General features: G+C 35.9%; 2 protein-coding genes across 6 annotated transcripts; one reads left to right on the top strand and one right to left on the bottom strand.

The window, feature by feature from the left end:
• The first annotated feature begins 375 nt into the window (after nt 1–375).
• On the top strand, nt 376–17,547 carry LOC106052322 (uncharacterized). 3 transcript variants are annotated; one of them, XM_013207685.2, is made up of 4 exons: nt 376–460; nt 10,721–11,301; nt 12,559–12,672; nt 15,050–17,547. In XM_013207685.2, exons 2-4 carry the CDS (start codon nt 10,745–10,747, stop codon nt 15,189–15,191), a joined length of 813 nt encoding a protein of 270 aa, XP_013063139.2. In that variant the 5' UTR covers nt 376–460; nt 10,721–10,744; the 3' UTR covers nt 15,192–17,547. The 3 variants fall into 3 exon arrangements, with proteins under 3 accessions (XP_013063139.2, XP_013063138.2, XP_013063140.2); XM_013207684.2 differs by lacking the exon at nt 376–460 and adding an exon at nt 7,866–8,011; XM_013207686.2 differs by lacking the exon at nt 376–460 and adding an exon at nt 9,693–9,953.
• A 118-nt stretch (nt 17,548–17,665) lies between these two features.
• Nucleotides 17,666–25,297, bottom strand: LOC106052321 (uncharacterized). Of its 3 annotated transcripts, none has more exons than XM_056015965.1 (6): nt 25,103–25,297; nt 23,999–24,116; nt 23,765–23,846; nt 21,982–22,487; nt 20,714–20,768; nt 17,666–18,551 (listed from the first exon to the last, which is right to left on the bottom strand). In XM_056015965.1, the coding sequence occupies exons 2-6, from the start codon at nt 24,095–24,097 to the stop codon at nt 18,079–18,081; spliced, it is 1,215 nt and encodes a 404-aa protein (XP_055871940.1). In that variant the 5' UTR covers nt 24,098–24,116; nt 25,103–25,297; the 3' UTR covers nt 17,666–18,078. The 3 variants fall into 3 exon arrangements, with proteins under 3 accessions (XP_055871940.1, XP_055871924.1, XP_013063137.2); XM_056015949.1 differs by having other exon boundaries at nt 23,765–23,855; nt 25,103–25,295; XM_013207683.2 differs by having other exon boundaries at nt 23,765–23,855; nt 25,129–25,295.
• Between the last annotated feature and the right edge of the window lie 2,022 nt (nt 25,298–27,319).

Here is a 27,319-nt window from a genome sequence, read left to right as displayed (position 1 = left end):
TTCTGTGTTCAGATATATTCAGAATCGATCTCGAGATCTGTCATCTGCACATTGTATCTAGTCCCTTACATAAACTGTGTGTCTACGTGAAGTGTCAGACTTTAACTTAAGTGCCGGATTACATCATCTATGTTTCCTGGCAGAGTGGTGATGACATCAAGTGAACTCGTCTGCTTATGAAAGTGTCACACAGACCACCACACTAACACACTCAGACACACACATGTCACACAAACCACCACACTAACACACACAGACACACACACTAACATACACACAGACACAGACTAACTGAACTAACGCATTATAAAAAAAATCAATTTTCTTTTAGAGTTCAAAAGTATTTTTTCTCCATTAATTACAGTTCATTCAAGAGTCTGGGGAGCACTTGTTATAGTTGGCGCTCGGACTCGAGCCGGGATAAAATGTTCTAACAACTAAGTCTTACTTTAACATAATGGTAAGATGGAATTATATGAACTCAATCTGTCTGTTTGTCTGGTAAAAAGTTTGTACATGTTATTTCTCCTACACCCAATCTCGGATCAAGATAAAATTTCGCTAAATATTTCTTTTACGTGAAAACACAAGGATCAATTTGTTTTAAAATTCCAATTAGTTAATCAACTTTTGGTAATTAATTCTTTTGTTTCGTATCTCGAACAAGAGAAAGAAGCTTTACTTGACTGATGTGGTGGTATAAGCTGAGTTAGTCCCTGCTGCTCTAAACTGTAATGAACACTATATAACTGTACAATCTTCTCTAGTCTTTAACCTCACTAGCAGACGTGAAGGCGTGAGAGACGAGTTCGTTCCCTTATTTTTGTGTAAATGCTTTTAAAAAAACAACAAAAAAAACAATGACGGTAAAATCCACCCACGTGACTCACATCTCCTTTTCTTTCCCCACTCCCCCATGTTCCCACTTGGTTCAGACAAGTTTATAGGATCAAGGCTAACATCAGGAAATATCGCTAAAAAAAGACAATTGGTAAAACAAAAATATTGTGGTAACTCCAGTGGCGGACTAATTGGGTTAATGTTTGTGCGACCTACTGACACACGTGGGTCAGGCCAATCACAAGTCAACGGCTTTCGATGGACAAGGGACAGTACTGCTAGTGCACGCAAATACGACCCGTGTTATGGTCATGTGATCGAAAGCCTTCACAGACGAGAGACTGTGTGTATGAGAGGACAGATGAGTCCAGGACAGCAAGGCAGTAAGGACGGTGAAGTACCATGTGAGTCCTCGAGAATGTAGCCGTACGAGCTAGAGAGACTAGTAGTGTTTAGTTAGACAGTTCTATTGTGTTAAAGCATTTGAAGGTACTGAAGCCAATAGTGGCTGCTGATTTTATGTTTACGTACGACGCGATACCTCCGTATGAATTTCCTTTATATTGTTGTGAAATGGACCGCTTATAATACTGTTACGATTCTCTCCTACTCAGGCCTTCTGTAAACACTGCTAAACACAATACATCAAGAACTTGACAACAAGGCTCCAAATAATCTGGTACTTTAATAATGGTCAAATTAAACAGCCAATGCGACACAATTGGCAACACAATCAACTGCTACAACGTTAGACTGTATATCACTGTACTAAACTCATAAACTCTACTGTCACTTCCTGGACTCGTACGTTTCACTGGAGGACTGCACCAGGACCGACTGCTTGGCTGACTAACAGTCCCGGTCTCAACGCTCTCCGGTCTTGAACTGGCCCTTTCTTACACACTGTGTCTCTGGTCTGCCCGGGCTTATGATCAGATGACCATAACACGGGCTCTATTCACGTGCAAAGTTCATGCTAGTGCTGTCCCTTGCCTTTCAATATAGCACGCCAAACTGTATTACTGGCCTGTGTCACATATGTCAGCTGATCACACACAGTTAACCCTGTCGCGAATAGGGTTATAACAATACTTCCGATTCGGTTATCAGTACGATCGAATATTCCCAATTAATCCGGTTAATAGACGTTCTACTGTAGTAATAAACATCACTATAATACGCCCATACAAGTAGACCCAAACAGATTGAAATAATTGTTCATGCAATCAGTAATTAGTAGCATACTACACATTGCATTATCTGGTGTGTTTGTGTTTCTTGTCCAGTAACTAAATGTAAATCACTGCCTACTTCCTACAATGGATGATCTATAGAGAACCAATAACTTGGACCTAGACTCACAGAGGTCAACTCACTTATGTTTCACTCTGCACGAGACAGATTTATTTGACTGAAAGATGACTTCTACTTCAGATACTGTGATAGTCTAGGTTACTTTTTTTTTGTCTTGACTTAATGTGTTCTGTCCTTCTAAATCATGTCTCCACAGGCACTGCGCTCCTAGTCTAGAGTCCAGGACTAGGCTTAGGGGCGAAGAGAAACTTGATCTTGCGTGTGTGTGTAGAAGAAACTTACTTTGGCAACTAATTAGATCTTTTCCCAGTAGTGAAAATAAGTTTATGTACATTGTTCTGTCATGTTTTCTGAAAACCAGTTAGCTCGTATGGATTTATGTGTAGCCCCAGCAGTTTTCGATTGTTTTTACAATTCGTTTTATCAGCTTGCAAATTCTTTATCGGTTCAAAATACAACAAAAAACTAAAACCTTCAACCTGAAGACATTTCTCGAAAAGAGCTCTAACGACTTTCGTAGAAATGAATTACTAGCTAATTAGTCACACATATAAAACTTTGGATAGACCTTCATAAATTTTCAAAATATAAGCTTCTTAAACTTAAATTTGGTCTTGAGGTTTAGACAATCTATATCTAGAACACATAGATGTTAGCGGGTATTCCCGCATGTAGTTATGAAAAAAGAAATCAATAGACATTCATTTTACGCACCGTCTCCTAAGTCTGTATCTCTAGGCCTATCACCAAACAAGACCTTCTATACCATATATATCACCAAACAAGACCTTCTATACCATATATATCACCAAACAAGACCTTCTATACCATATATATCACCAAACAAGGCCTTCTATACCATATATCTATATTCAGTACTCTAGACTCTAGACTGATTGTCTTTTATGTTGCCATGTCTGTGTCTGTAACCAGAAATTTGTATGAGTAGAATTTTACGTGCACTTAATTAGTTGTTTGGGTTTTTTTTTTCGTTTTATATCTCCAAATGATGCATCAGTATCCATACACCTAGAGTAGCGAATAAGATAGCATACTGTACAATTAAATTCATAATTATTATCGTGGTCTCCAAAGCTAACAATTTACAAAATAATGGAAATTTAATTTTTAAAACTGTCTACAGAACCGAAAACAAGCAAAATAAAGAAAATACGTCAATAGGGCACATTGACAATCAGTGGCACAGCAGAAATGGCGCGATATTGTTCATTGAGCCCGAGCCCACAATGATAGACTGGTTTTTTTTTTAAGGAAAGAAAATATTTTTACTGTAAGAACTTCACTGTATGAATTTATTACATTAATTTACATAAATCAGTATATATATATATACATACATATTGTTCTTATTTATTATTTTGGCGTCCGAGCAAAATGACAAATCAATGTAAATGTTATTGCTGTATTATAAATATATTAAAGGAAGGTAACTCATAAATGTCATTGTGAGGTTTCTATGGTTCTGTAGATGTTACTTATTTTTTAATTAATAATAATATTAACTTCTTAACGATTTGATGGTGCTCTATACTCTATTAGACATTTCTTTTTGTTTCATTCTTGTTTCTTTTTTCAAATGCTACGGTATATATTCACTAGTTATAATATATTAATGAATAGTATCACCGGAAATTATATTTGTATTTTTATTTACTATATCAATGTGTTTTATAAACAACAAATTAATCCAGTACTATATTATTATTATTCTGATTACAGATCATCTTTCGTAAAATCAATCCGTAATATTTGCCTCACACACTATTATTATATGTAGAGATGTAAGGAAATTTAAATACTTTTAAAACGTGTCCATGAAAAATGAGCTCGTGATCACAAACTACTTTATATTGAGTAAAATAAACATTAATTTCTAAACAAAGAGACTTCTAAAGCTTTTGTCTCCTCTGAACAAAATCTAAAAAAAATACTCAGAAAGACACAAAGATCAAGGCACATTTCTTGTTCCATATGGTTGAAAAAAAATTGTACAAATACTCCTTCTTCCCTGGTGCTATTAGAGCATAGAATGGGTTGCCTGAGCTAGCCAGGAAAACCAGTGACTTGGCAGAATTTAAGTCATTCGTTAACATGCATGACTAAATGCATGACGCGTAGGACGTAATCATCTTCTTTTTTGAAGTAACGTCTGGATAAGAAGAAGTTGATGTCAAACGTTCAGTCAGGACCATTGTCCTGTGGGTAGTCCTCAGACCGATGTACTTGTGAAGAATAATTCACTTTCAGAAAATCTGAAGATTTAGCATGTGACTCGGAGTCGTAGCAAGTTGCATGGTTGACCAATGATATTAGGGTTAGGACCCGATGTTTGAGAACCTCATTCTCATTTACCCCATGAGAAACATGTGTAATGTGTCTGTCTCTGTCTAAAGTGTACTCTCACAGTAGATACAGTAGGGCTCAATTTGAATTCAGTCATACTCAACTTATCGGAAGAGGTTCTAACGTCGTATTTTTGAACCCAGGCCCTCGGGTACTACATACGTGTAATCAAAAGTATTATTATATTGAGAATCGCTGCGATAGAGAAGAGAACCACATCATAGTTATAAATGTCCACATAGGATTTCGTATGACTAACATACAATGAACTTAGACAAATTAAAATTATATGAATCGCCTCCCTTAGAATTACTGTTAACCCTTACATTGTTTATACGTATGCACATAATATGTAAAGTAAACTCATTTTTTTTAAAAGATGTCAGATGTCTATAAGATACTTGTACATCTATCTCAAACACCGTGAGTGAAGATGACGCTGAAAGGGAATGTTTCAATAGTAATTTCACTAGTCACAATACGAACGAGACAGACGCACAACAAAAACAAAATGGCAACTCTCCCAGCGGAGAGCTAAAAAATTGTACTTTAAAAAATAGTTTACACTCCAGGTCAACATTCACGCTTCTGGTACGACCTTCACCTTGAGCCGATGTTTAAATCCATCATCGATACAGCATATTAGCTTAGAAGTTTTACTCGAGGCCAGATTTGATTACATCTTTTAACTGTATATTCAAAGTATAGGTAAATAATCGATCTCAACATTTTTACCCGGATGTTCTGAGTACATAAAAATGAAAAAATTCCTTACATAACATCAGCGTTTCTCAACATATGAGTCCACGACCATCTTGGGAGGTCTAATGACGATTTGGGAAGGGTTCCCTAAGACTATCGCTAATATGGATTTTTTTGTCTATTGTAACCTGTGAAGCACAATCAGAATTGTCAATCAAGGATAGATTTTACAGACAACTGAATCATAATGACAGTATGACTTCAGACATTTTCATTGTCGCAATATAAATATTTTAATAGTTAACATTATTGTTCATTTAAATGGCATGGCTTAGCAAAACATTATGCCATTTCGTAGTCAGATTTACGCAAGTAATTTAAAAGCACTTCCATTTATAGTTATTAATATTCCATATTTGTATAGACCATGTTATTGTGGCAATATTTTCCTTATGGAACAAGCCTTGTAAAAATATTGTAAATGGATCTCGGACAAAAGAACGACAAGAAAAGAAAATATAATGAAGATGTGTGTACGGTATGGTTTTATTTCAATAGCAGAAACCTCAATGCATCTTTGGAATGAAGCATTACTAGCCAAATCTAGGAAACTGAGGGGTAACACTTTTGCTTCCGAAACAGGGGTCCAGGATTTTAATCCTGGTGAAGACTGGGATTTTTAATTTCGGGATCTTTGGGCGCTATGCCTGTTCTAATGGGTTCCACACATTATAAGGGGAAATTAAAGGCGGTGTGTCGTTGTGCTGGCCACATGACATCCTCGCTAACAATGGCCCACAGAAACAGATGACCTAAAACATCTTCCCGTAAGGTCTGAAAAGGAACTTTATTTTACTTACTATGAAGCCGGAAAAAAGTAAAACGTCATTCAGGGGCGTAGCAAGGAATTTTCAACATTTGGGGGCCCGGGGGACTTGACCATTTTTGGAAATAAAAATCATGTTTAATGGAATTGATTTTTTTTCAATCAATGTTTATCAATGACGCTGTTAAATGGCTTTTTCCCCCCACACTTAGAAGTGAAAATCATTTAGTATCTAAAAACAAATGAGATGTTCTTACTTGAATTTAATGTGTACATACGACTGTTACTATTCAGAACGCTTGTTTGCTACTATTTAACTTCCAATTTATCCTAAACGAGCAACATATAAACAAGAAAATTACAAAAATATTTTAAAAACAAACAAACAAAATTTATATTAAATATAATTTCATTTGATCCGAGAATGGGAACTGGGAGAAAAGTGTAAAAGAAACTCCCCAAACAAACAGACAGACAGACGGACGGAATGAGTTAATATAAGTTTTAAAAAATAATTAAAAAGCAGATATTCTTTGGTGTAGCAGTTTCTCTTAGAGGAAGTATCACCGAAACGTTCTTTTGTTCATAGTGACACCAAGATACATCAACGAATTTCTTCCTTAGGTAGGTTAGGAAAATGTGTAATTGACAAAACAATAATGGACATTTGTCATAATGAATTGAACTAAGGCCATGTCACGAATGCCCACCTATGCTTTCAGAAGTATTGTGTCTGCATAGTTTATCGAAACAATAAACAGAAAGTAAGAATTACTTTCCTTAGAAGTTTTATAAATCGTAAAATAGTTTATACTTATGTATATGAGTGGCTGCAGGCGTGGTCGAAGCGCTTGGCTTTCGAACCGGGGGTCCACGAGTTCGAATCCTGGTGAAGACTGGGATTTTTTAATTTAGGGATCATTCGGTACCTCTGAGTCCACTCAGCTCTATTGGGTACCTGACATTAGTTGGGGTAAATATAAGGGCGGTTGGTCGTTGTGCTGGCCATATAACACCCTCGTTAACCTTAGGCCACAGAATTAGATGACCTTTACATAATCTGTTCTATAGACCACATGTCTGAAAAGGGAACTTTACTTTATATGAGTGGCTGAGTGGTTAAACGCTTGCCTTCCGAATCTAGCGTCCATGGTTTGAATTTCGGTAAAGGCTGATATATTCAGAGTATTTATGAGTCCACCCCACTATAATGGGTACTTATTTTAGTTGGGAAAATAAAAGGCGGTTGGTCACATGACACCCTGCTCGTTAACCGTTGGTTAAAGAAACAGATGGCCTTTAACATCATCTGCCTTAAAGATCACAAGATCTGAAAGGGGAACTTTACTATGTACATTTATATGCAAACTAAATTATTTATTTCAATAAACTATTTCGAGAGACATGAATGAAGATGAAAGTAGATTTTTAAATAGTACTTTAACTTTTCAAGATGTGAACGAGACAGACATTATTTTGAAAAAAAATAGCAGCTCTCCTCCTATCAAAGGCGTTTTTAAAAAGTTAAATTAAAAATAGTTTTGAACTCTAGGTCAACGCTTCTCCTTCACCTTAACCAGATCTAAAAATGTATCATCGATACTACAGATTTGACCTAAAGCCTTTCTCGAGGCCAGAGTTGACTACATCCGTTAACTGTACATACATAATCGAGCGTGAAATTTTCACCCGGATGCCCCGAGTTGGTGAAACGAAAATTCCCAAACATTTTGATTAAAGATTAGGAGGGGGGGGGGGGTAACCTTTTTTTTCCAACTTTGATCTTAACGTACAAACTAGGCCATTAATATACTTGCCAAGGAAAGATGTCTTTCACGCCATTAAGGGCCAAGTATTTGTTGAAACTGTATGAGCGACATTCGGGTTCATTTTTGTTTGAATTACTTCTTTATGTGCATGTGTCATTGTCTTGTTTTAACCTTCAACAAAGGAATAAATGAACAAGTAAGATTCCAGTCATGTTTCTCTTACAAAAACCTTACTGTAACGATCATTGCTAGATGTGAAGATCTCTATGTTACTATGAGATCGTGTTGATCAGACAATACGTTTCTGGTGTTATAATTTAATGTAGATTTTTATTTTAAACAATTACTAAACATTCAAATAACATCGTGATGCCGGAGATTCCAATGTAAACTATCAATTCAAACAACGAAGATCCTCCAACAATAGATACAAAGTTTAAGTTCCGGAACTAGGAATCATGTTAATAAAATATGCGCACTGTACACTGCAATGAAACAATTTAACTCTCTTCGTTCAAGCTCAGAACTACAACTGACCGTCCTTTCCAAAACATTTGATTAATCTACCTCGCCCCTTTTGTGGAATCAACTTGCCCGTTTCTTTTCTAAGAAAGCATGCTTGTTCCAAGAAGCAGTCCACAATTAACCTTGACCCTGCTGTGAAGATGCTTGCAGAAAACTAAAAATAAACTTACTTACAAATTTAGGGAAAAGGGGGGGGGGGAATAAAAATTCGGATTCTTGAGAAAAAGAGATAGACGGGGGTTTTTAGAATATGATTGTTTAGAACTTATGTATTTAGAGCATTGGTGTTTAGAACATAGTGTTTAGGACTTGAGTGCTTAGAAATACGATGTGTTGCTCCCATTTCATTGCTACAATTTGGCTGCTATAAAAAAAAATAATTATTATTGTTAACTTGACAATACTTCATTGTCAGAGCTAGACCTTTAAAGGAAAAGGGAGGTGTCGGTAATGGAAACAAGATTTCGATTAGATTCTCACCATTTTTCTCGCTCATTTGCACGTGAGCAGGCGCCCGCCTCTTTTTTATTTTTTAGAGAGATATTGGGTGAAAGAGGTTTGAATATAAGAGCAAGGAGAAAAACATATTGAGAGATAGAAGGCTGAGAGAGAGATAGAAAGGACCCCCCTCCCCCAAACTAGCGCATTAGCTATACCGAGGATGTTTGTCTTGTTTGTAACCTAAAGATATAATGCAATACAAGGCAATGCGTCTTAATGACACTGACAATTTTCATCGAATTTAATTCTGACAGTCTGTTATCGACACGTCTCATATCATTTGAAACTATTGCATTTAATGTTCCAATACAATCCAACGAGCAGGAAACAAAGTATAATCCTGAACACAAGTAAAAAAAAATACTTTAAAAAAAAAACTTTTATTAAGTGTAAAAGTAAAGTAAATTTCACCTGTCAGACCTTTCTATCTGTAGGACAGATGATGCATCTGTTTCTGCAGAGCGGTGGCTAGGTGGTGAAGCGCTTGGCTTCCGAACCGAAGAGTCTCGGGTTTGAATCCTGGTGAAGACTGGGATTTTTAATTTTGGGATCTTTGTGCGCCTCTGAGTCCACCCACTTCTTATGGGTACCTGATCTTAGTTGGGCAAAAGTAAAAGCAGTTGGTCGTTGTGCTGGCCACATGCCACCCTCGTTATATTGAGTGAAATGGCATCAAATAGTTTGAATCAATTCAATCATGTAGTTAATTTTTAATAGATCTAGACTAACAATAATAAATGTGTGCGATTGGAAATATTTTTATTTAATTAAGTGTTGTTGTTTTTTTAAACGCGGCTTTCGTCCAATCACTTTTGTAGACCAGATTTATTTTGTCCAAACCAACAGGTGTAAAGGAAATTTAATCTGTTACCAAATCGTTTTCATTAGCCTGAAGGTTCAAATGGTATACATTTACGTGGTGTCAGTCAAGGGCTTATAAAACCCACTTACATAGATCAGCCAGCAAAGAGTTTTACTTTAGTTATATTATAGCTTTTGAGATTGTTTAGTAGGACTTACAGTTTTATTGTTGAAATATTTAAGTTGTGTCATTGTGTGTATTATTTGGACATTGTTTGAGACTTGAAAGTTTCTCTTTTAAAGATTGCACTGTAAGTGACAATGTTATTGTGATGAATTATATTAGACATTTTATACAAATATATCCGATTCTCCATGACTTTAAGTAATTCTTGTTAAGTCTTTATTTATTACTAAGCGTGCTCAGATTCTATAAGTCTGAGACGAGGTAATAGGCTGTTAGGCAAATCTTGCGTACACTGAGGCTTTTACTTTGTTATAAAGTCTAAGTTTTAAGCGAGAGCAATCCAATAACAAGTTTTTCATGCATTTCTTACATGATTTAGAAACTTTCCATATAAATGCGTCAAAGATTTCTGGCATTTTTATTCAAATCGTTAAAGTCTATTGTACTAACTTTTTACGACATCACTACCTGAGACTAGAATACTGCAGTATAGTAACCCCCCTGTAGTATTGTAAATGTAGACTGGTAATTCTATTTTTTTTATATTTTTAAACACAGTCGACATTAATACTGTAATAACTTAAGTGAGACGACTTAACGAGATATATGTGTTTATTTACAAGAGGACATGACAAACACATAGGACATCTGCCTTAAGCACAGCATCTTTACTTCGGCTCTAGACGTGGGCGGAAATCGTTCTTCTTTCTAATGTAAACATCCTTCCTAGTCTGGTTTCTAGAAGTGCGCACCTTCTGCACTAGCCTGGATGGCGGTGCGCATGGCAGAGTTATAACAATACAATAATGATTTAAATTTTCATATTTTATTTAAATGTAATGTGAATGTATCTGCAGCAGTACAGTTAATCTAAATGTGTCTATTCCACAGGTATCTCTCGGGAAATTTTAAAAGATGAATACATTTTTTACTGCTAAATTCGTAGTGGTTGTATATTTCACACTGACTGTAGCAGACGTGACTAATTCTAATGCTCCGACCCCCTACCAGGATAGAGAATGTCTCAGCACAGTACACCAGCTCCTCGAGGACATAGAGTTTGACAGTCAGCAAGAATGTCTGCGCGTCATGTGCGCGCCAAAACCTAAAAGACAAAGGCCAGCATTCCCCATCACCAGTTTTTACATCAAACCGCCTTGGCTAAACTCAGACAGATCAGCCTACGTGGCATTGGCGAAGGAAGCATTGAACGAATTAAAGGGTGTCTTACCTGGCCAGTCTAACATCGTGACGGATGATCGTAACAACGCCATTGGAGTGTTTCCACAGGAAAGTCAAGACAGTTATAATGACGACTATAACCAACCATTCAGCTCTAACATTTACAATACGTATCTGGGTCATTTCGGGGGTGGTTTTGGAGGTGTAAAGGATTATGATTCGAGTTCTCAAAATTATAATGTTAGACCAGCGCCACCAAACAACGTTGATTCAAGCGTGTGTTGTAAAACGTAAGTTGTTCCTACAACAGTTTAAATAGTCTTTAGTACCGAATCGTTGGTAGACGCATACATGTTGTAAAAAAAACAAGAAAAAAAAATACGTTTCTAAAAAAAAAAGCAATACCTCTTTTATACTATACAACTAATAGAGTAATTATTGTTCTCTTAATCACTCCCCCCCCTCTCTCTCTCACTTACTCTCTTTCTCTCTGGCTAATACTTTTATGCGGGGGCACTTTGTAGATACATATAATGCACATACGTCTGTAAATGAGTGGGACAGCCGTACAATCATCTTTGTGTTAAGTCTTCTTCTTCCTCTTCTTCTTCGTTCTCTTTGTGTTAAGTCTTCTTCTTCCTCTTCTTCTTCGTTCTCTTTGTGTTAAGTCTTCTTCTTCCTCTTCTTCTTCGTTCTCTTTGTGTTAAGTTTTCTTCTTCCTCTTCTTCTTCGTTCTCTTTGTGTTAAGTCTTCTTCTTCCTCTTCTTCTTCGTTCTCTTTGTGTTAAGTCTTCTTCTTCCTCTTCTTCTTCGTTCTCTTTGTGTTAAGTCTTCTTCTTCCTCTTCTTCTTCGTTCTCTTTGTGTTAAGTCTTCTTCTTCCTCTTCTTCTTCGTTCTCTTTGTGTTAAGTCTTCTTCTTCCTCTTCTTCTTCGTTCTCTTTGTGTTAAGTCTTCTTCTTCCTCTTCTTCTTCGTTCTCTTTGTGTTAATTAAGACGTGACATTCAGTGCTAGTTTTGAATGAGGTAAAAAAAATATATTTTTCATTAACTTGATTGTGATAGGCCTTGCCCTTGTCGTTGTTGATGGCTGTCTGACTTCGACAGAGCCTACACATGTAACAAGTAGAAAGACTAAGTCTAAACCGTTATACAAACTTGGATGACTGCTTAATACTGAAAAGGTCACAGACGAGTCTCTGTCCGTGATATCATGTTATCGCTCTGAAGTCCAAACACCAACTGACTATATGAACATAAATAATCTATAACCCAACTAATTATTGACGTCACTAGATGACGCGTTATGCGTCTCTATACAAACTAATAATACTAACTAAGTGTCTAATGTGAGTTACACTGCAATTGTACACATGACTATCTGGTCATGAAGTTATATGAAAATTATTTATAAGAAGAACAAAAATGATTTTTTTTTTACTGTGCTTGATAAGGTTTCTGAACTAAAGTTAGCTGCTATAATGACGTCTGTTATAAAATTTAATTGGATTTGAAAGAAGTTTAGAACATTGGAAACGTTTCCTTCCACAGAGTTGAACATTACTTTATCAACTTCACAATGACAGATATCAGTGGCATAGCAAGAACCCTGGCTCAGTTCGAACATACTGGATCTTTTCAAATAGTACGGCACGGAGTGTGTGGGTAGGTACATTGTGGGGAGGTACATTGTGGGTAGGTACACTGTGGGTAGGTACACTGTGGGTAGGTACACTGTGGGTAGGTACACTGTAGGTAGGTACATTGTGGGGAGGTACACTGTGGGGAGGTACACTATGGGTAGGTACACTGTGGGGAGATACACTGTGGGGAGGTACACTGTGGGTAGGTACACTGTGGGGAGGTACACTATGGGTAGGTACACTGTGGGGAGGTACACTGTGGGGAGGTACACTGTGGGGAGGTACACTGTGGGTAGGTACACTGTGGGGAGGTACACTGTGGGTAGGTACACTGTGGGTAGGTACACTGTGGGGAGGTACATTGTGGGTAGGTACACTGTGGGGAGGTACACTGTGGGTAGGTACACTGTGGGGAGGTACACTGTGGGTAGGTACACTGTGGGGAGGTACATTGTGGGTAGGTACACTGTGGGTAGGTACACTGTGGGGAGGTACATTGTGGGTAGGTACACTGTGGGTAGATACACTGTGAGTAGGTACACTGTGGGGAGGTACACTGTGGGGAGGTACACTGTGGGGAGGTACACTGTGGGTAGGTACACTGTGGGGAGGTACATTGTGGGTAGGTACACTGTGGGAAGGTACACTGTGGGTAGGTACACTATGGGTAGGGATTTTCAGAATTTAATCTGGATAAAATCCTGGACTGTTACTTTTGTAGACTTTCATGTATCCCACCATAGATTGTAGATGGGGACTCTCGGAAGGATTACCTTCCTCATTCACCTTAAGGAAATGTGAAATAATTCGTTTGTCATTGTTTTGGAGTGTGTGTATGTGTGTGTTTCAAGGTGATGGAAGAGGTTAGCGATTGGGTGTGAATGAAGCAAGATAGGTGGCATTGTCGTCATTGGTCTTAGTTAGGGGAGTCGACTCCAGAACGTGAGACTCAGAAGAAATGCTATTGTAGTATTATTACTTAAGTCTAGTACATTTTATTTATCTCATATCAATACTATTTTGACTATATCATATTAATTATATTAAAAGGTATGTTTAGTATTGTTTACAAAGAAGTTACTCAATGTGCTCATCTTCGATTACGAAGGAGGATAGATAGATAGATAGATAGATAGATAGATAGATAGATAGATAGATAGATAGATAGAGAGAGAGAGAGAGAAAGAGAGAGAGAGAGAGAGAGAGCCTCCTTGTTGAAAATAACAAATATGAAATTGGTGATGTCTTGTCCCTGGGATATAATTATTACATTCAATAACTTAGTATCAGCTCTTGGAAATTATAGTATCAATTATTTAATGTCATTATAGGAGAATTTAATTATTGATGTGTTATTATTCGTTGCTGTTCATATTCTGGGCCCAGGAAAATGAAACTTCTCATGCAATGGTCTGGCCCTGTGTTAAAAAGTTTTATTGTTTTGAAGCCCTGGCACCCTACTGGTCTTTGACGTCATTCAAAAGTGGCCAGATTTCTTCCCGTGGAGGTGTTAAAAAGCAAAGACAATGAGCAATATCTATTAAAAGTATACTGAAAACCACTACTGGTTTATAGTGGCATATACATATAAATAATAGTATCTTATATCTTATAAACACAAGTAGGCAAGATCACCTTAATGTTTTTTATGTTATCATTATATTTTTTGTTATTTGGTTTAATGATTAATGAGTGTTATATTATTGTATTTTCTAACAGTTATTTCTCAAACTTTATAAAAGAAATTCTGTAACTCCTGTTGTGTATCATGTCAGTATGACATTTCGAGGTACCGTCTTTACTGAATAAGATACAATCGACAATGCTGACGTAATCATATTGTGCGAGTACGTAGGATAAAACGCAAACAGTCAGGGTGTTACATTGCTTTTTTTTTTGCGCGGTGGCTTAGCGGTTAAGCGCTTGGCTTCTGAAATCTGTGGTCCTGCGTTCGAATCTCTGTGAAGACTGGGATTTTGAATTACGGGATTTTTTGGGCGCTCCTGAGCGTCCACCCAACTCTAAGGGGAACCTGACTTCAGTTAGGGTAAAGGCGGTTGGTCGTTATGCTGGCCACACGACACCCTGCTCGTTAACCATCGGCCAAAGAAACCTTTCATCGTCTGCCCTATAGATCGTAAGATCTGAAAGGGGATTTATATATATATATTGGATATCAATCCTATCGTTATGGTGTAACATTACAGAAAAAAAAAACATTTATTGACATGTTTGCATTGTGAATAGAGAAGAATGTAATCTAGACCCACACATCCACAAAGGCGGACATTTTGGTTAGTAGCCTATAATGTGTAAATGTAGAAGATATAGTCATTTGAGAAATATAAAGTTAATCAAGTGATGGTCACGTGATTTGTTTTCACTTTGATCGTTCACAGGGCAAAAGGAGTGTGTCCAGGTACTTGTTCCCAGGTGTACGTCACCACGCAGTTGGCCATCTTTCCCAACGATCCAGGCCAAGTGGTGACCTACAGGTATTTCAACATCCCAGGTTACTGTACCTGTAAAGTTCAAGCGTAGAAATGCCATCCAAGATGTCGACTCTTTGACGTTTGAATGGCATCAGAGATTGGTTTGAAAAGAATGTATTTACATGAAATATTTATTATTGAATGAGTTATTGAATGAATAAAAGGAAAATGCAAGAACAAATGCTCTAAGATGATGTTGTGTTACATAATCAAATCATCCATATGTAGGCATATCAAGCAATAACTAGACTAACAATGTAACTTGCTATTTCTAAGATCTATGCCTTTATGAGCTCTATCAGTATCATTATTTTAACTGAGGCCACATTTTCTGGCATTATAGTATGTCCATTATCTCCTCAACTCTTGGTAAAAGTATGAATTATTCGATATGTTGTAACAGATTTGGGATTATCATAATGCATATCAGAATCAAGATATTTTTAAGGTCTTTGAATCTTTACATATATACAATAAGGGTTGAGAAAAGGATGTTTGGTTTCTCTATAAATTAAACTCTTTAATTTATCTTTTGTTTAGCCATGAAGAAAGAGTGTCAGATGCTATATGTTCTTAGAGTCAATTGATGGGCAATGTTACAGTCTAGTAACAAAACCATATTATTGTATGTTGGGCAACTGAATAGGTAGGCTATAAAGCAAAGAAGTGTTTATCATATCATACACATTCTGTCTAGATCAGTGATTCCCAAAGTGGTCCATATAGACCCCCAGGGGTCTACGAAGACCTCCAAGGGGTCTACGAAAGTAAAAAAATAAATTGGGGGTCTATGAGATGTCCACGGGGGTCTACGGTAATAGATTTCATTTAAGCAGGTCGTAACTTAATTTTCACATTCCATTAGTGTAATTATTTCATACACTAATATATGATTTGTACCCTAGTTAATCCTTTCAATATTTATCCTGCTATTGAAACGAAACATTCTTGTATTCAATTTCAATACTTATTTAAATAGCTTAATTTTGTCTACATGTAACTAATATTTAAAAAAAAAAAAGAATGTAGACTGTACAGCGTTAATTATTTAAAATTGGGATTCCTTCCTTCCTTGTCAAACAACAGTTGCCTAAGTGACTTTTATGACGATATGAAACCAGTTACGCTGGAGGATCATCTGAGACAATGCCACCCTGACAAAAATTAAGATTTGAACAACTTTCAAACACTCAAAGTTCAGAATAGACCCACAAAATCTCTGTTCGACATCATATAGAGAAGATTTTGTTTTGTGAGCGTCTTACAAGATGTCTTTACTTATAGCAAAATACGGAAAAAAAAAACAAAGGTCGATAATTGTTATTACCTTTTTACAAAAACCTACATCTGTTACTATTAAAAGAATTTCTTTAAGCGACAATACAGTTTAAGGTCGCTTCGGTGGTCTGAGTTATAAAATTAAAACCTTCTTATGTAAATCTTTGCAAAAGATATTAATACAGTTTGGTCAGACAAGGTGTAGTGCTGTGTGCTACAAACTGTCTAATGGGCACCATCTTATCTCATCTCATCTATGCCTGTGGTCCTTTCTGGGCATAGGCCACCAACCAGCTTTTTCCAGGCATCTCGGTTCTGGGCGAGACTCTCCAACTGTCTCCACGTCTTGCCCATCTGCTTGGCATCTGCTTCCAAATCGCGGTGCTATTGTAAAGCTCAAGCAGCCTTCCATTAGCTGAAGAACACCTGGGGATCTAGGGAAAAAGCACCACCACCAAGATTAGGCTATGTAACACCATTGTTAAGCCGATACTACTTTATGGAGAAGAGACCTGGAGAACCACCATCACCACCATGAAAAAAATCCAGGTATTCATCAATAGCTGCCTGAGGAAGATTCTTATAATCCGCTGGCCAGACAAGATCTCGAATGAGGAACAGTGGCAAAGAACAAAGCAGCAGCCCATTGAAGTAGATATCCTTCAGAGACGCTGGAAATGGATAGGTCACACCCTTTGCCAGCCTGCATCCAGCATAACATGGCAAGCCCTAGCCTGGAACCCACAAGGAAAGAAGAAGAGGGGACGGCCCAGGGATACATGGCGGTAATGTTGCCGTCTCCTTATATTTTCTTAAGGTTGACCGACGAGACCTGGTTTAGGCTCCAGTTACTCGCCTTTGCCCCTCCGCAGATTTAATATTTGAGCCACACGTGAAAGATCAAGAAAGACACGAGAAACTGCTCTTTGCGAAACCTTTTACAATGATACTTAAAGCATATTCATTAATTAATTAATTATTTAATGTTAGAAAGACTAATTAATAGAAAAACAGATTTGTGTATAAAACATTATATCCGTAGTTGTGTAGTTTTAAATTACTATTTCACTCTTCAACGCACTACAGTTAGAAATTTGTTTAAAAATAATGTTGATGAATTTGCAAAAATTTGCAAGTTGAGTAGGGGGTCTACCGAAAACCAGAAAACATGGCAGGGGGTCTACGAGACAAAAAAGTTTGGGAACCACTGGTCTAGATCATATAACGGAATTAACAAGACTAAAATAAATGAGTCTGTTATTCAGATGACCATGTTTATATATAATCTATTTGTGGCTCATATTACAATGAACTATATTACAATAATAATATGAATAACAATAAAGCCTTGTCTTTCGGTCATTAAATTAAGGATTAGTGTTGCATTTGACATAGTGCAGTACATCAGCTGTGATCTGCATCTCCATATAGTGCTACAATAATAATGAAACATACTGTTCGAATTTGAAAATTAAGGATGAATGTAGCATTTCGTGTGACTTCTCAGACCCTCTTGTGACCAACATATTTTGTTTTAATTGATGCAACACCGTTTTCCATCGGGAATCTGTAGTCTGCGTCTGTCGTATTGAAGAGCTTCTCTTTGCGTATTGCTACAATGGATAATGAAGTATTTGTTGTAGAATTGTGTTTTCTATTTAGACTCTGGCTATCATAAAACAAGAAAACCTGGACCTATCACAGATTCTTGACTTGTCGTACGTCTTGTACACGCAAAGTTGGTCACCACTGTCCAGTCTGACAATGTTCAGGCTCTGTCCACTCCCCAGCTTTATAACAACGCTGTCGAGCTCTCTAAAGCCCGTGATGTGTCCGCTGGTCCGCTCAACTGTGCCGATAAAGACCGGACCCTGCGAGTGAATGTTGATGTTGAGGCAGGTCAAGTAGAAACCGTCCCACGGGGCAGTAAATATCCCAGTTTCAGGGTCATAATGTCCACCTTCATTGTGTTGGATATGGTTGAAACATGTCAGTATTTTATAATTGCCCATTTGCATATCTGTCGTGCTTTCATAATCGTTGAGGTCACTTTCGAACTGAGAAAAAGGAGTAATTAGAGGGCCGAATATAGAAACAAGGGCAGTAAATCCAACATATTTCTTGCAGACGTCTGTAAAAAAATAAAATAAAGTTGACTTCTTGCAATCTACTGAGATAATTTCTATGCATAAAACATCATTAAGAAATGATAAATTAGTAAATAATAATTTGTTAACGATATAACATCACAGTAATTGATATTTTTTTACATAATAATTCTGTCACACTCAAGTGTGTAAATCAGAAGAGGAAGAGCGGGATGGTCACGTGTGTAGTGGCACGCTTGACTGTACATAATAACAGCTAATCAGCAGTAGTAGTCAGTATTATTAGGTCACTTTGAGTGTGAGGGTAAAAAACTAAGCAGATTTTTCTGGACTACTATTAATTTACATAAACATGATGTGGTGTAAAGGTAGAAGTTGGTAGAGCCTACGATCGGTGACGTAAAGAGTCTAGAAAAGTATTGATATGGGTTATATTTAAGGAGCGTAGAGCTACCAGTGTCCGTTAGTCGTTAGTCTATGGTCATTATACACAGTCTTTAGTCATTATTTCAAGTGTGTTTACTGTTATCCGGATTACTAGTTGTTCACTTGTATCTTTACTGTGTTTTATTTCCACTATAATATTCTAAGTCTATTCAAGTTGTAATTATAAAAGTATTTCATATTTTGGAACCAATATTATTGAATTGAGTTTGAAAGTATTAAACTCAAGAACATTATTCAGTGCTGAATTCTTTCATTGTGTCCTAGTAGCGTGTTGAATTGATGTGTATGTACTTATGAATCCGAGCATGTTAGATGATTGTTGAGGCAATACTATACAAAGCATCTTTCCAAAAAATATATCGTAACTAATTCATAATGACAATTTTACTTTCCAATCCCATCTTTTGTATAATGATTATTGTCAAGCTTAACATTGAACTATAGTAAGCAGTTGTAACACACACTATCAGCATTTTTAATATACCGCAGTGGAAGCGTGGACTGCTACAATATTTCCTCAAATCCTATGACTGGTATATAGAATCTGGTATCCATTTAGAATGTTAAGGGCCTCGAAAATATGTGCAAGATCATTGGTCATGTAACCTTCGAAATGATGTCACAAAAAGTTTACTTAGTATTGGCCATTTGGGGAGTATAATTATTTTTATTGTATTTCTCTTTTATATTTATATATATATATAATTTTAAATGAAATGAAATAGTTCGCATGAAGATATTGCCTTAAACAGGTCATAGGTCAACATATGCCCTTGTTCTGTATAGGTTTAAATGTCTAATTAAAATCCCCAACTAGATGAGCCAATCGATACGTGTAGGACATAATTATCTTCGTTTTAGAAACGTCTGTACGTTATACTGTAGGCCTGGGATAAGGTTTTTTTTTTAATTACACGCTCAAGCGTTTATGAAACAATGGAAAAAATATTAGTTCTTATTGTCTATATATTCTAAAGTAGGCTTGTGAAAGTCGTAAAATGTAATTAAAAGCCAAAGAGTTGGTGCAGTATGCCTGAGTACCTCTGATGTAGCTGAATTTTGTTTTCTACCAAAAAAAAGTGGGATAGTCTCCACTATATAAAAACACCAAATTCTTGAGACCAAGGATCATATCCTCTCCTTTTTTTTATCGACTTACTCTGTCTGTCTGGTACACATTTTGAACACGTTATTTTTTTATCGACTCACTCAGTCTGTCTGTCTGTCTGGTACACATTTTGAACACGTTATTTCTCCCACTTACCATTCTCAGATCAAACTGAAACTTTACACAAATATTTCTTGTACCTAACATAACATACATCTTTTTTTTAATTAACCACTTAGCCAATTAGTTATTGGTAATTAATTATTTTGTTTGATATCGAAACAGGGAACCAAATTCTTCACTATGGCTAGATATAGAAAAATGTGTAGTTTTCCCTTTGATAAGCCTTTTTTTAAGTATTTTATATTTTGCTTTTTTTCCATTGGGCTTAGCAAATTATCTTGCAATGAAACACGGAGTCTAATTGATTCATAATCACTGTCTAGACCTCGTGTTTAGCCAAGCAGATTTCCTTCAGATAGTAGAAGCTAATGTCTTTACCACAATATTAACAGGGATATCTACCTTCATTTGAACATACCATTTTAATATGGGAACCATAGGTTGTATAGATCCGCTACCCATCTCTGGACCCATTTGTTTGTATTTACAAACTGTATTTCAACTTACGTGATGGCCTTTCTCTTTCTAAAACATCTTGTATTTGTTGAGTTATCTTACTTAACTGCAAAGAGAACAATTCGTGATAACATATCAACACCTACAGTAACGTAAGATACGGATTTTTGTCTACTCGAAGAAAGGTTTTTATTAAAAAAAATATATAGTCTTTTTAAGAGATGTCCCATGAGGAAGGCAAGTATCTTATAAATACCAGGGAACACTGCCCCACCAAGTGGTGTTCCCTGGTTAACTTGAGTCTGTTCACGCGCTTGGTGCCCCCGAAACCTCCTGACCTGCCACTAAACGCTCGAAAGGTACAGAGGACAGGTGCTATGTGTTTGCGTGAAACACTACGCTCTGGATGATTTGGGCTTTGCACGCTTGTCTTGCGTGTGGACTTAACCGGTCTTGGTGTAAAGCAGGTGCAGTCGCCGTCCATCCGACAAAGAAAGGACATAGTCTCCGTCAATGCGGTAGGTGCAATACTGATAATAAAAAAAAAGGTCTCCTGACCTACTCCTGTTTCGTGGATCAAACTCTGACCATACGAGTGAGTGATTAAAATGGTCGACATATGACCGTCTCCGTTGAATCTGCTACATTTTTGTCTAGGGTTTGTGGAATGGAAATGTTGAGTCTCTCAGGCCTCATTCTAATTGATGATGATTATCCATGACTAGTATGGTAATAGTCTAGCTAGTACAACGCTACATCTTGGTTTCACATATGAAGAGTAAAATTGTAAGTCAAAACAAGAAAATATTTTTTTAAAGACAATATCTCCTTTATACTTATAGAGAGATTTTTTTCCCTACTAGTGAATGTTAGATTTTAAAAAATTAAAAGATTTTTTACCCCGCCCCTTTCCCCCCGAGAAAGAGTGCTGGTTAAGCGATCGTATAGATCTACTACACTTTATAATAGTCCAATGATAGGCTTTTAGATCTAGAAGGCGATACTCAAAATGTTTATTCAACTCTTCAAAGAATGCGGAAATACCCGAAGACGTCTAGTCCGTTCAACATAAATGTTTTCGAGTTCTCTAGCCAAATTTGTATTTCTTTTTTTTTACTTTGAAAAATGATAACGGTCAAACTAGGGTTTTCCCAGTGTGGCCAACGAGCTAGTTATTCTTTTCTAAACAATAAACGTTTTCGAAAATCAGTGCCACCCCACCCAGAAGTTTACGCCCAGGTTTTAGTTGTTGTTTTTGTTGTTGTTGTTTTTTTACGAAGTTACAAATTGAACAGAGGAAATGTAAAAAGTCATCTTACCTTGTCATTCAATGAAACAAACTGCTCCTTCAGCAAGGAATTAATATCCGAATCATCACTCTGTGAGCACGAGGAGACATCTCTGGGCAAATCAACGGAAGAAGAAAAAGGCTCAGAACAGGAAATGTCTGTGATAGTTTTTCCACAGCCTTCAGGTTGGCTGGCCAGTTGTTCAGAAGATGCTCTTGTTTCAGAAATGATTAATCTGTCTCTCATCTCGTCGACGATGTTTAACTCACGAGACTGTTGCTGATTGGCTGCTTCTTGCAAATACCTCGTCATACTATTTACGTTGTACATATACTGCTGGAACTGCTCAAAGTTTTCGGTCTGAGATTTGAACATACTGTCCACTTTCCTGCTTTGTTCGCTCAGATTTCTTGACATGTTCCTTAAAACTGGAATCAAGTCGGAGGAGCTAACGTACTGTCTTGTTGATTCTTTGATCAACGCTTGACTGTCTTCTAGTTCATAATTATATAGGTTACATCCGCCAGGTTCATCTTCTGTGAAAACAATTTATGAATTTGTTAATCTGGAAACTTAAAAAAAAATCACTTGAAGCAAATATTATAAGACTACCTTTTTTTCTGTCGACATCTGGAATATATATAAACTTCTAACCAATTAATTATACAGCACTATGATACTGACAAATGGAAAGACATTGAATTCCATATAACAAGATTTTGTATCATAATCGTTTTCTGTGGAACTCCATTATATTAAAATTGATAACAACAAAACTTACAATTAGTTCATTCAACTATTTGGAAATGTCCAATTCAGTTACTTCTCGGCAGAAGTATTTTCAAATAAAAAACAAAAGTTTACTATTGAAATAAAAAATTAAGTCCTTGGAAACAAGAAACTCAGTTTTGAAATTCGCAGCAAATCAATATGCTCAGAAAGGGTACAGTTAGTGGGTTTTGTGGAAAGATATTTTTTCAAGTAATATAAAAGAAAGTCCAACCGCATATTCTCGGCGTGGGTCAGTCTATCCAGTTCAGTTCTAAGGTCAATCATAATTCGTCATTGTCAGTCCATTGTACTGTACTTATAGCTCATATTGTATTTATCACTGTGATATCACATTTTATTTCCACGTTTTGTTTTGTTTTTATTTTATTTTTCTGTACCTTGAGTCTCAAAGAATTAACCATCAGAGTCAGCTTCACATTGTGTCACTACAGTGCATAAGTAAACAAAAAATCTGCATGTGAGCTGCTGTGTTGAAACATATTAACAACTGTTCAAATATTTTAACAGATGAATAAAACATAACAAAGATGATAATAAATGTAATAGTTATAAAATACACTTAAAAATAGATTTTAATATTTTGTTTATTCAGATGAGCTCATTTGCGGACTTAATAACTTGTAGTCCTAAACATAAACATTAAAAAAATGAAAAAAAATCTGTATTGATAAAAATATCACCCTTTTATCCTTATTTACATTAATTTTAATCAGCTTAATAGAACTGAGGTCTCTGAAATTATTATAATTAATTATGTATGGCGCTCCCAATGCTAATTTCACATACTCAGTGGGGTCTGATCCAATCTCTCTTGTGGATCTGGAAGGGGGGTGGGTAAATCAGGGAAATCCGAGTTGTTTTTTGTCACTCAGCAAAAACATAATTTAGCTTGAGTTAATTCTCTAATGAAAACAAAAAGTAACTCTTAGAATATTCAATTGACCAGCATGCACTAGTCACAAAATCAATCATCCCCATTGTATGTTTTTGTTCACCTTAAGATAAATGCACTATGTCTTACTTGCAATTTCCAAACATTTCAGCATAATTTCTTCAAACGTGATTGTGTTGTCCACACTATCTTGTAGCCACACGTGACATTTCTGCAATACCTAAAGTTGTTTGTTTTGTTTTTTAAGGGAAAAAAAGCAAATTTTAAGATGTAAGTGCACACTTCGCATCACAAAAAAAAATAGATTATAGATTTAACTTTTGATATTGTATTACAACTGGTTTAGATATAGATGAATTTTACCGTCTGTATGTAATCCAATCGTTTCTCTAGCTGTATTCTACGTTCTTCTAGAAAACCCAAGTGAGCAGAAATGATCAAGATTTGACTTTGTGTTCGCATTGTCCTGAGGGTCAACCAACTGGACAGAAAGATTGCAATGACGTTTAGGAAACCAAGGAATTACTCAGGTTTAATACTGACAAGACATTTGTAGAAGCACACTCAACAAAGAGAAAACGGATGTTGAGTAGAATGAAATGTTATGATATAACACAGACATACATCCTCATAATAAAGACATTTTGTACATGTGCACGACGATATCAGTTTGTTAACGCTGACATCTTGACATGTTAAAACAAGAAAAGGGGACTAATTCAACTAATTTGTTAAGTACGATTTCTTTCCCTTGTTCAAGATACCAAACAAAATAATTAATTACCAATAGTTAATTAACTAATTAGTTAAAATTGTTTTATTGATTCTTGTTTTGTCAGATAAAAGAAATAATTTTTAAAAATTTCAGCCTAATCGGAGATTGGGTGAAGGAGAAAGAACGTGTACACACTTTTTACCAGACAGACAGAGAGAGTTAATGTGTGCTTTGTAATTACTGTTAATTTGAAAGTCTTAAAAGTTCAGATAATATTTCGACAATAAATGGGTAATGTAAATACAATTGTTTGGATTTTTGTCACAAGACTCTCCCTTTAATTAGTTTTGTATGTATGTATGTATGTATGTATGTATGTATGTATGTATGTATAACTCTGTATTTTGTATGATACGCATGATAATACAACGCCTGTAACGTTTGATAATGTGAATGATTTTGTTTCATTGGATTGGGGAACTTTATTATAGCCCTATCCACTTAAAACTGAAACAAAACTTCCATTTTTTTTCAGATAGTCATAGTCATTGTAACCATTAAACTAAAGTTGTTGTTACATTAAATAGTAGTAACTTAATTGATGGATAGTTATCGAGTCAAATTACTTTCGCAAATTGTGATATTGTAGGTGTAAGTTTGAGATTTACTTTCCTTGATGCCTAATTAACCAGAAGATTTAGTTTTAAAACAAGTTAACAATGTAAACATTAGTTATTAGTGCAGGTACTTACATTTATTTATATTATGACTTGGTTACCTGAGAATAGCGTGTTTTTTTTTTCTTGTTTATCTCTGCTGCACACATGATTAGCACATCTTCCAAGTGGGCGTTTCCAGTCAGTGTCCCAGATATAGGGCATATAAATACAAATCCAGTTTATGATAGTGTCGAAACAACACATTTAGATCGAAACAAGATTTGGTTAGAATTTCTAAAATATTCCAAAGTGTTTAAAATGAATTGTTTATAAATAGCATAAGCCACGAGCATTGACCTGTTTAAACCCTATGTATTAAAACAATATTCTTAGTCACATTACGGAAATTAACAGTGTATGTAAATCTTATCAAAAGATCAATAATTTGTATCGTCAAAGAGAGCAAAATTGCACATTGTATTTCTGCTGTTTGTCTGTCTTCTTCTCTGTTTTCAAGCCTGACACATTTTGATCTTACAAACTAACCTATCTTATCTTATCTTATAAAATACAGACGTTATTTAAGTTTTTCGTGACCACAACAGGCCCGCACAGAATACGTATAGACATTTATCAAAAAGCAGAAACCGATTTTAAAACAAGAAAAGAAATAGCAGTTTGTACTAAAAGCAGTTTATGTAATATACAAATACATACTGTGCATTCAATATCCATAAATAGTCTTCATCTAAAAAAAAAATACAATTTATTGAAAACAGTCTTCAATGCTTGATGCATGCGTTATCTTGTGAATACAACTTTTTTTTGTTGATATTTTTGTGTGACGTAGTGTGTGAGTACGTCAGACACCAATCGTTATTAAACTTCCTGTAGACTGACATGTGGCGTGGCAACGAGCTATTGCCTAAACTGCCTACAGGATGCGACGTCGCAGTTCAGTGTTCAGGCCTTCTATTTCTCTCGGTGTCAGTACGAGCGGTCATCAACCCATTTGTCAATCACCTGCTCCCATACATTTTTATAGTATTTTTTTCTTCAAAATTTTCTTGTAACTTGACAAATTAGAAAATTCCAAATTTACCCTCGGGATTTGGTGGATGTCACCATAAATTGTTTTTTTAACTATTATTATCTAGAGACCTAATTGTCTCTCGTGCTGGCTAGTCAGTTTCTTACAAAGAGGCGGAGCTATTCTACTGTTACCCAATTACTTACTTTGTAGTTCGTATAGGGCACTTAATTATTAAATTGACTTTTACATGTTTAAGGACAGTTTGAGCTCTGGTCTATCCCATGATGCCATTAATGTCTACTATATTATCTGACTGCACGTGAGGATCTCTAACAAAACAAATCAAAGCTTTATTAACATCCGAAATTAAAATACTTAACAAAAAATTTCTAAATTATATTTTCTACTAATGTAAATATAAGAATTGCAAATTGTCTTGTAATTTCTGCTTTACATGTTTACAAATATTAATATTACAATATGGCAGGGTAGTAACCGCAATTAAAGGAAAGCGTAACAGCTTGTATGAATTACGTCCCTTGCTTTCCACTAATGACTATGAAATTTTAAACCATGACATCAATAAGGGAAAAAAAAGGGAACAAAGAAATAGAAAGCACTGGCCCTTTATTAGCAGATTAGGTTCCACTTCAATGTGTGGACAAATCACACACACATTTTAAAAAGGAAAAAATGTCTTTTTTTTCCCAATACTACTAAGTTTATTTTCTGTCTGGAAGTTTGACTCATTACAATTGCTTTGAATGACTGCAAAGTCTGTGACATCACAAACTAAAATGCTAACATTTGATCAGTGATTAATTCTGTTCTCCTTTGAACTATGGGGCTCCACCTCATGAACATAAAGCATTTTTTCTTTGCTCTTTCTTCAAATGAAACTCTCCCTGGAAAAAATGTTTGCCCCCCCACACACACAAATGGCATCCCCAAGCAGTAAGCTAAAGCTTATCCAGCCTACAGGTGTATCTAGCACTAATCTTGAAGTGGATTGTTCACAAATATTTAAAAGATAGCAAGTGTTTGTTCTTGTAAACACCACACATTAAGTTGACTACATCTGAATTATCTTTTTACCATTTTTTTTCTTTTAATTTTTTTTTTTGTGGGAAAAGCATTCTTTGAGTAAATCGTAAGTGATAGCCTAAAATTGCATTTAAAACTAGATATAGTATACTTTAGTTTCTTGCCAGGCAGTTGGCTTGTAAGGTCACATATTTAGATTATGTCTAACCTACATCAACTACAAACACCAAATG

The sequence above is a fragment of the Biomphalaria glabrata genome, chromosome 1 (assembly GCF_947242115.1).
Source record: "Biomphalaria glabrata chromosome 1, xgBioGlab47.1, whole genome shotgun sequence".
Lineage (NCBI taxonomy): Eukaryota > Metazoa > Mollusca > Gastropoda > Planorbidae > Biomphalaria > Biomphalaria glabrata.
The sequence above is the reverse complement of the archived record's forward strand: the minus strand, read 5'-3'. Positions and strand labels throughout refer to the sequence as shown.

What these genes read in the sequence shown, in the direction of transcription:
- LOC106052322 (XM_013207685.2), top strand. Translation starts at nt 10,745, where the DNA reads ATGAATACATTTTTTACTGCTAAATTCGTAGTGGTTGTATATTTCACA. An exon ending in TCAAGCGTGTGTTGTAAAAC is followed by an intron (nt 11,302 to 12,558) that starts GTAAGTTGTTCC and finishes TTCCTTCCACAG; the next exon opens with AGTTGAACATTACTTTATCA. An exon ending in GTACGGCACGGAGTGTGTGG is followed by an intron (nt 12,673 to 15,049) that starts GTAGGTACATTG and finishes GATCGTTCACAG; the next exon opens with GGCAAAAGGAGTGTGTCCAG.
- LOC106052321 (XM_056015949.1), bottom strand. Translation starts at nt 24,097, where the DNA reads ATGCGAACACAAAGTCAAATCTTGATCATTTCTGCTCACTTGGGTTTT. An exon ending in GATTGGATTACATACAGACG is followed by an intron (nt 23,856 to 23,998) that starts GTAAAATTCATC and finishes AAACAACTTTAG; the next exon opens with GTATTGCAGAAATGTCACGT. An exon ending in GAAATGTTTGGAAATTGCAA is followed by an intron (nt 22,488 to 23,764) that starts GTAAGACATAGT and finishes TTGTTTTCACAG; the next exon opens with AAGATGAACCTGGCGGATGT.